The sequence below is a fragment of the Aspergillus aculeatus genome, assembly GCF_001890905.1.
Source record: "Aspergillus aculeatus ATCC 16872 unplaced genomic scaffold ASPACscaffold_53, whole genome shotgun sequence".
NCBI classification, from domain to species: Eukaryota; Fungi; Ascomycota; class Eurotiomycetes; order Eurotiales; family Aspergillaceae; genus Aspergillus; species Aspergillus aculeatus.
Window position 1 is genome coordinate 1 of NW_017963028.1, and position 9,444 is coordinate 9,444.

The 9,444-nt window shown below is 36.2% G+C and overlaps 2 protein-coding genes across 2 annotated transcripts; one reads left to right on the plus strand and one right to left on the minus strand.

Annotated features, from left to right (window-relative positions):
• Positions 1-1,025: 1,025 nt before the first annotated feature.
• On the plus strand, positions 1,026-2,960 carry ASPACDRAFT_1883999 (PIN and XPG domain-containing protein; the record flags this gene model as incomplete). The annotated part of the gene is made up of 3 exons (XM_020198358.1): positions 1,026-1,290; positions 1,350-2,759; positions 2,921-2,960. Coding segments are annotated over 3 exons (1,715 nt in total), but the record flags the coding sequence as incomplete, so codon positions are not given.
• A 55-nt stretch (positions 2,961-3,015) lies between these two features.
• ASPACDRAFT_82561 (rRNA-processing protein UTP21) lies at positions 3,016-6,537 on the minus strand. The gene is made up of 5 exons (XM_020206109.1): positions 6,396-6,537; positions 4,811-6,313; positions 4,499-4,756; positions 3,804-4,442; positions 3,016-3,720 (listed from the first exon to the last, which is right to left on the minus strand). The coding sequence occupies exons 1-5, from the start codon at positions 6,516-6,518 to the stop codon at positions 3,136-3,138; spliced, it is 3,108 nt and encodes a 1,035-aa protein (XP_020050924.1). The 5' UTR covers positions 6,519-6,537; the 3' UTR covers positions 3,016-3,135.
• Between the last annotated feature and the right edge of the window lie 2,907 nt (positions 6,538-9,444).

Below are 9,444 nucleotides of genomic sequence, written 5' to 3' on the forward strand. Positions count from 1 at the left end.
TTTTTATTTTTATTTTTTATTTTTTTAATATTTACTTTAATTATTATTTCTGTAATATCAGTTCGAATATTATAAAAAATATATATAAATATATATAGTTTTTATTTATAAAACTTATTTATAATATATTTTTTGTTTTTATAAATAATATAAGTATTAAATAATTTTTTAATTTAGTTTAGAATATCTACTATTATTATTAAGATTTATTATAATATATAAACTCTTATAGATATAAATTTATAATACAGTTTAAAAAAACTATTATTAAAAATTTTATAAAAAAGTTAAGATTATTTAAAAGAAGAAGTATACTTTTTTTTTAAAAAATATTAAACTAATTAATAATAATAAAAATAATTATAATAATAAATAAAAAAAATAATAAAAAAGCTGTTTTTAAATAATTAGAAGTATTAATTTTATTAAAATATATAATAGATAAAAAAATATTACTTCTAATATAAATAAGAACCAAATCGTTTTAATAATTAAAGAAAAAAATAATAATAATAATAATAATAAAAATAATAAAAATAATTTTCTATCAGAAATCCAATTATAGATATTAAACAGAATTAGACAAAATTTATAAATAATTAATTTATTTTATATTAGGAATATATTATATATAGATAAGTTAAATTTTTTAATTTTAATTATCATAAATTTATATATAATTAAATATCTTCTATATTAGATTATTTTAAATTTAGATGTAATATTTTAAAAATATAATTAAAACTATATAATTTATATAATCTAATAATCTTATAATATTTATTTAATTTAATAATTTATAAATATCTGCTAAGAATTTATAGATTCGATATTTAAATCTATATTTAACCCGCAGGTTGAGTCTATCGATCTAAAACCCGCTAAGAGCCGGATTGGGTTTGAACCCGACCCGTAAACCCGCGGGCTTTGGCGAGGCCTAAACGCAGCACCGCAGCAATGTGTATTGGTAGTATTATTTCTCAAACACTTCTCAGATACCACTACATCTTTTATCACTTTAAGCAGAATGGGTATATTACGGCTAAAACAACATCTAGAGCCTTACTTAGACACAGTATCTCTACAAGATCGAGTGCATCCGAGTCCAGGCGTAGCCACTGCGCAAGCTGTGGTAATAGACGGGCCTAGCCTTGTCTACCATGTTTACCATCGCCTGCTATCGTGGTCAAACCCCGATCTTCACTATCCTGATATACAACCAACTTGCGATGAAGTGAGCCATGGGGTTATGATATTCCTCCTCCATTTGGCGTCGCTAGGCGTGACGATGTATAGTATGCACGAAGATTTATTGTGGGATTATTCCAACTAATCACGTACTTTGTTAGAAAAAAACTATGCTTCGACGGGGCTTTGCCTCCATCAAAGCAGTTGACACGCCTTGCTCGCCTGGAGAAGACCAGAAAAAGACTCGAGGCTTTCCGAATAAGCCATTCGGCTTGTCTGAGTACATCTTTTGCCCCGGAGACGATGACAGCCAACCGGTGGGAAAATGTCTTGCAAAGCAGGACCCTACCTGCCAGTCTTACACTGGTACCAGAAAACCATTTTATAGTCCCCGCGGTTTATGAAGACCTACGAGAACGTTGGTCTAAGGAGAATATCCTTGAGGCCCTTCCGTTGGATTCATTTTTGCGTATGACCGCAAACCGTCTGGCAAGTTTGCCATGGGCTGATGTTACCGTCATGGTCCCAGGGGAGGCGGACGTTTACTGTGCCCATTTAGCCAAGCGAAATACCTGTTCGATACTTACAAATGATTCTGACCTGCTCTTGTACGATATAGGCTCAACAGGATCTGTTATCCTTGTCAGTTCCATGAGCTGGACGCGCACAGATCCAGGCAACTCAATTACGGCCCAGGGCATTTGCCCGAATACGGTCGCGCGCCGACTGGGATTGGAATCACTGTTGCCATTGGCATTTGAGCTACAATCAAATCCTAAGATTGGAATGGGAGAGCTTATTCAGCGATCGAAGATCATTGACAGGGTCCCTGATCCTGTCCCAGGCTATTCTCACTTTGCGAAGGAGTATCAGACCTGTCCGAGCATCCTTGTCGATGATATAGGAAAACAATATCCCCAGTCACTCGATACCAGGGTCTCAGAAATGGTCTCTCAGTATCTTTTCCCAGAGACGTATTCACAGGATGCTTTATTGAATATGTATCTCGTGATGCTCAACGAGGATCCGAAGCGGCAGTGTGCTTGGCTGCAAGGGCGTGTGATTAGAGTCATAGGCTATTCTTTTTTCAACCTAACACAACCGATAGGTAAAAGGCATAAGTACATTGTTGAGCACATCAGGCGAGGTGGAAGAGTTACATCCGACATGATTACCCTCGAGAACCAGTCTTGGTTATCAGCAGAAATTCAATCCTTGCTCGACCACCTTAGTATCGTCCAGGCAAAGACTGGTATTGAGGTTGACTGCCCGGTCTTTTGGAGGACCTTTGCCCTCTATACTATATTTGGACTGCAGACGACGCCCAAAATTCCAAACCTCGATCAGCTAAAGCAGCTTTTGGCCCATGGGTCTATGAGCAACAACCTGGACTGGGACGATGTCCACATTCTAGCCCAGATTCAATCCGTGCTGTATTCGTTGAGGATCCTTAAACAATTGCTTGGTATATCAGAGATCTCTGACCGACAAACGACACAAGCAGCTGCCTTTTTAGCCCGTCTACCACCGCTACATGTATTAATGAGATCAGCACATGAGATGAAGAGAGAGTCGGCGAACCTCCCAGCTAAGGATGCCATTAATCAAGCGATACTGTTGTGGGGTAAAAGCAGCGACGACCATGGAAGGAGAAAAAGACAGTGTGTGTCTGGTGGCACCCAAACCCTGAAATTGGGGGACCCGGATTTAACCAATAGCATACCGACGGCAGTAAGTCGCACGTGGCCTCAACGGCCTCAGAATATGTTTGAGCTTCTCTCAGACCAATGAACATCTCTTACTTATTGCTTCATTTCACTTCGTACTGCCTTTTGTATTTGACTAAGATGCGAAACCTAATGAAAGTCATTGGGAGGGTAACAGAGACAAAGTATATAAAGCTCATCATGTCTGATATTGGAGACTGTATTAATGAAATTTTTAAACTCAACGAGCGGACCTTAAGAATCCCACCACTCCCCGACAGTATCCCACCAATTCGGCCAACCGCTGGGCCTCACGGTGTTGTGCCTGACTCCACGCAAGGAGAGCATTCTTCAATGGCTCATTGTCGTCGTCGTTAAGAACGGAACATGCTGCCACGGAATCTGCATGGACTCTCAGAAAGACGGCCATCCAAGCATTAACAAGCTCAAAATCTCTCCTCTGGTGAAGCCGGAATGAAAGTGCCATGACGAAGTCTGACAATTCGGAGCGATCAGCCTGCCTTCGGGGTTCCAATGACCTGATTTGAAGATCCGCCTTCGCTGGAGGCAATGACTTAAGGTATTCAATGAAAGGGCCAAAGTCGTTCGAGACATGACCGGACTTCAGGAGATTGGTAAACTTGGAGCTTGTGATACCGCTTTCACCAATTCGCTGCATCTTTGCGATCCTTGAGCATTCAGCGATCGCTATTTCCGGGGAGCTGGTGGGATCAGTTTCCGCTGTCCTTGACTCAGAATGATGGCTCGGAAGGAAGAAAGGGGCCTTTGTAGGGGCTTTAGGGGGCTCCTTTGGCTTGTTTCGCTCCTGTGCAATAGTAAGTCAGAAGGGCTCAGGCAACTTCAGAAGCAAGAAACGAGTACTGCAATAGGAGGTCCGGTGAGGAATACCTTGACGAGATTCAAGTGAAGGAACGTCTGCCACTTGCTCCTAGGAACAACACTCAGCGTGACCATGTTTTCACTAAGCTGGTCAATGGTAGGTAATGGGCCGTCTAGCTCATCTGCCTCATTCTCTTCGGAAAATGCACCCTCGATGACGCCTGATGCGTATTCAACGGTAGACGCAGGAATACCAACACTGCTAATTTTGCGATCGTCCACGTTCTGTGTGGAAATGGGCACAAACAAGCTCTTGTTAGACCAAAGACTTATTCCTAAACCATCTGCGTGCGCAGTAGCCAGGAATTCACCTGTTGAGGACATAGCAACCGAGGTACAAGTGCTGGAAACACGGAAAACATCGATAAGGTGTCCTGTTGGCAAGTCCCAGATCCGGATTGTAGAATCCATTGATGCAGCAATGATCCACCGTCCATCATTGGAGAATGAAAAATCATTTATTTGACCGATACACCCCCAGAACTCTCGAATTACTTTCCTAGTTTCCACGTCAACAACGCGGATGGAAAGATCGTCACAGCCAAGCGCAACGAGCTCGCTTGTGCGGCTATAGCGGAGTCCATTGATTGATGTCATCGGATACCAGTCAAGCTCATCGACTAATGATCCAGAAACAAGATCCCAGAACTGTATAGATGTTAACTGTGGCGAGTTAATGAACGGAAAGTCATATTCTGACATACCTTAACCTTTCCATCGAGACCACAGCTTACAACATTTCGGTTCAAACTGTCGATCATTAGGCCAGTGACTGCCTTTGAATGCTTTGAAGAGCTGTCAGATCGCTTATATGAACCCGTACGGCTATCTTTCCCATTGTCCCGTGAGTTTCGAACCGGAAAGCTCTGCCGGTGAGCGCCAGACTGTAAGTTGAACATGTCTATGCTCCCCCCTGCAGAACCTAATATCGCGAATGTTCCGCATTGTGATATAGCGACACTCTGGCGCACTCATTAGCGAAATTTACCAGCGATGCGCGCCTGGATCGACCTTACTTTGACTTCAGTGCCATCACCAGTTTCTAATGCCCAACGCCCGGCTCTCTTTTTGCCCCAAAACCATGTCCGGGCGTATTTGTCTCCACGGTGGCCAGTGACTATACTTTCCCAACCAGTTTTGCTAGAATCATCTGTCCTTGTTACCGCCGGATTGGCCCAAATGGGACCAGATGTTGTTGTCCCCATCCCACCATCTCGGTTCAGGGAGCAGGCGATACATGTGATCTCTGATGCTTTGAATCCATTTTCGGATACAGCATGAAAATTCCTAGTCGCATGTGAGGCGGTCAGTTTCTTCAATTTGTGTTCAACAGCACCTTGAGATATTTCCGTGTTCTGGCTATCCTTGCGCACACTGAAGCCCCACAAACTGCGATCCTTGCTTGCGCTTAGCAGCCATTTACCTCCAAGCTCCGATCCATCAGATGCAGCAGGGAGGAATTCAACAGCGGTGATCGGGGCTGAATGCCCACTCCGGGAGTGAAGAAGTCTAGGGGTGCTTGAGAAGGGGTTCTGATCGAAGATCCACGTTTTCAGGGAGTTATCGCCCCCAGATGAAATCATAACAGGTTGACCATCCAGGAACTGGACATGACTCACGCCAGAACTTGTATCGTCATTGGAAACCCCATGTGCCTGGCGAAGAACACCAGATACTCTGCCACCGTTGTTCAGGTCCCACATGGTGATATCACCACTATCGACACAGGCCGTTGCCATGACACCTGGTACTCGGCCATCTTCGCCCGCACCCAGCCCGTCTGTTCGAAAGGTGAGAGATGTAATTTCGGATGAGCGTGATAGATTGCTTCGCAAAGATAGCACCACCTGACCTGTGTGCACATCACAAACAAAAACTGAACCATTCTTGTACGCAATTCCAATCAGAGATAGAACAGGGCTTGCTTGTAGAGCAGTCACAGCCCCAGCGGAAGACGACGCTGGCAATAGCGAGTGAATCAGCTTTCCTGACTTGACATTCCAGATATCAACCTTTCCATCGCACCTTCCAACGAATATCTTGTTCAGATACGTTGGCATATTGCAAATCTGGCCGGTATAGACCTGCTCTGTCGATGACTCCCTCGACTGTTGCGGGAAAAGCGTTGTATAATGCTCGTACGATGCGTTTTTCCATACTGAAATACATTTGCCGCAGCTGCCAATTACCCATGATCCAAAGACCAACAGCCGGTCAATAGGCTCAGTAACCTCGGGTGGTAGCTCCAACGATCCGATTTTTTTGCCGCGCTTGAAGACCCATATGCCTCCTGGAGATCCAGGCCGGAGGCTTCCCCATGCCGCGAAAACCCTATCTTGCCAGGCGATCGTTGCCGTTATGATGTCGGGAGTCTGGGGTCGGCTCACGAAGACTAGGCTAAGTCCGCGCTGTAAATCGTAGGTTTGCAAGCTGCGTCCGACAGACGTAGTGATCTGATATGTCGATTTACCCAATCGGACGGACGTGAATGGAATTTTTGTCGTTACAAGTCCCAGTGTCTGCATTTACATTAGCGCTGGTAATCGTCGACAGAGAGGGGGAATTCATTGTTGAAGCATGCAAGCCCAATCCATATCTTACCCGATATGGTAAAAATATTTTGGAACCAGGTAATTGAACAGGTGGCTGGCTCTGCAACGTATCTGTTCGCTTCTGTCTCTTCGCGGATGGTAGATAGAATCCGTCATCGTTAGTTGACGGCATGGTGCCAAATGCCCGCAACAAAAATCATATGCGTCTCGCGCAGTCAACCTGATTTTTTAGGAATTGATTATAAAACCTTCGCCGGATCTAATCAATTTCCAACGGAATTACAATACATCCGCGCCAAGCTTTTCTCACAGTCACGTGTGTGGCCATCTTGCTTTTAGGCAGGGTGCTACCGAACTACCAGTTACTGTATGGTAACTTATAAGTAGTGTGGGGGCAAGGTTGAGGGAGGCTTCTCCGCCTTCCCTATATGGAGAGGTGATGAATGGCCTTTTTTCTTCTTCCTCTCTCTTCCTTTTCTCTCTCCGTTCTCTCATTAGTACGATAACAATAGCTTTATAGTTTCTACCTTAGTTGAATTTGTTTAACTTATTGTTTCTTAACTGCTTACGGGTAATCATTATTCTTAACAGTTAGATTATCTGATATCCTTTATTTTAGTAGAACAAGCCGAACATTCAAAGTATTGGCAGTAGCAATTTATCGCTATTAACAAAAAGGGGATTTATGGGTAGATCCTTGATTGATTTCTTTTTAACTATATATAATATATAAATAAAGATCTTATTAAGAACAGAAGATAAATAATTACTAATAGCAGAAAAATTAATAGTTACTAATAATAGAACTTAGAATTACAGCTAATACTTTCTTTAATTTTAAGCAGAATATAGATATATAAAAAATAAACAAAAAATAATAAAACAGCAAAATTATCCGAAGCAGCGGTATGTATATAAAATATATAAAATAGTTGATAAGCAGAATAAATAGTAAATGGAAGTAATAATTAGAATAATTACTACAGCAATATAAAAAAAGAAAAAGAAAAATAACTAAAAATAAAAAATAGATAAGAAAAAATATTTAAAAGAAGATAAAATCTGCTTTAATTACTAATTATATTTGATTCTTATTAAATAACAACGAATATTTTTAATAAAAACAATTTATTAATAGATTTATTAATAAAGTTATAGTTTTTACTATAATTCTTATAGTCAAAAAACTTAGCTTCGACAGCAGTAAGAAAAATATACTTTTATTATTTAATATTATTTTAAATTTATATTTTTTAATTTTAATATATTTTTTAAAAGTTTCCGCAGTGGGTTTTTATGTATAAATATTATTAAGAATATTTAGAGTGGCTAACAGCCAGGTTAGATTAGATTAATTAAAATTTTTATATCTAACTGTTAGATTATAATCAGATTAAGAAAACTTTAATATCTAACTATAGTATAACTAAAGATTTAATAATTAATCATTTTAATTATTTTTAATACTAAGATCTATCTGCTATATCTTATTAGTTCTTAATATAATTAAAATATATTTCAATTAACTAATTATTAATCTAACTATCTTTACTGTTATTTAAAAATATATAAAAAAACTTTTCAGATTAAAAAACATAATAAAATCAAATTAGTATTTTTTTATTAATATTTATTAAGAAAAATAAAAAATCTAAATAATATAAATACTATTCAGCTTTTTATGAAAAAAGTTGCTGTTATAATAGAAAATATATATAAAAATATATATAAAAATGTATAATCATAATTTTATTTAAATTATATATTTTGATTTTTATATTTTATATTTAAGAAACTTTTTATTTACTATTAATCAAAGTTTTGAATATAAATATATAATATTTTATTTACTTTTTCTTTTTTTTATTTTAGTTTCAATAGTCTGTTATATTATTCTTTTCGATTGAAAAAAAGCTGTCAACCATATAGCCAGTTGGTAGCCTCAGGCTTGCCAGTTCGCCACCTCAGGCTATTCAGTTTGCTGCCTCAGGTTAGCTAGTTTGCTGTTTTAGATTAGCCAGTTCACTACCTTAGATTAGCCAGTTCGCGGAGTGGATTTCCCAATTGTAATAATTTTTTAATAGAAAAACAGTCTGAAATAGTCTTTTTTTATTTATTTTATTATTTCTATTTAATAGGAATTTATTAATTTTTTTGCTTTTATGTGTTTTTTATATGATTGCGGAAAATCTCGGAAAATAAATATAGCTATTCAATTATAAATTAAAAATTAATTCCTATAATTTTTTTGATTGGTTAAATAAGCAGTGTTAATTTAATTTATTTAATTTATTTAATTTATTCAATTTATTTAATTTATTTAATTTATTTAATTTATTTAATTTATTTAATTTATTTAATTTATTTAATTTATTCAATTTATTTAATTTATTTAATTTATTTAATTTATTCAATTTATTTAATTTATTTAATTTAATTAATTTAATTAGTTTAATCAGTTGCTTATTTAAGAAATTAAGTTTATATATTTTTTACTTTCGTTGCATTTTTACTTTATTTCTTATTTAAAATTTATATAGTATCTTATATAAAGTTCAAATAAAAAGCAAGATTTTATTAAAATAAAATATATTTAGGATTTTTTAGTTATAAACCCAGTTATGCCCTTATTTTAATTATTTATTAATATCTAAATTTTATTTATTTATTTATTTATTTGTTTGTTTATTTATTTATTTATTTATTTATTTATTTATTTATTTATTTATTTATTTATTTATTTATTTATTTATTTATTTATTTATTTATTTATTTATTTATTTATTTATTTATTTATTTATTTATTTATTTATTTATTTATTTATTTATTTATTTATTTATTTATTTATTTATTTATTTATTTATTTATTTATTTATTTATTTATTTATTTATTTATTTATTTATTTATCTAAGCCGTTCTATACGGATAAGCTGTAGACATTCTTTTCTGTTTTTCTTTTCTTTTATATTCGATATTTTACATCTTTAGCACCAAGTTGGTAGAAATAAACTGACTTGCTCGGCCCTAATACTCTGTAGTTTATATAAAATTAAAATATTTTATTTTTAAGCTTTTAATTTTATATATAATAGTAGT

Coding starts and splice junctions, on each gene's coding strand:
- ASPACDRAFT_82561 (XM_020206109.1), bottom strand. CDS start 6,518: ATGCCGTCAACTAACGATGACGGATTCTATCTACCATCCGCGAAGAGA. Junction 4,443..4,498: donor GTCTCGATGGAAAGGTTAAG/GTATGTCAGAAT, acceptor ACATCTATACAG/TTCTGGGATCTTGTTTCTGG. Junction 3,721..3,803: donor TTCACTTGAATCTCGTCAAG/GTATTCCTCACC, acceptor ACTATTGCACAG/GAGCGAAACAAGCCAAAGGA.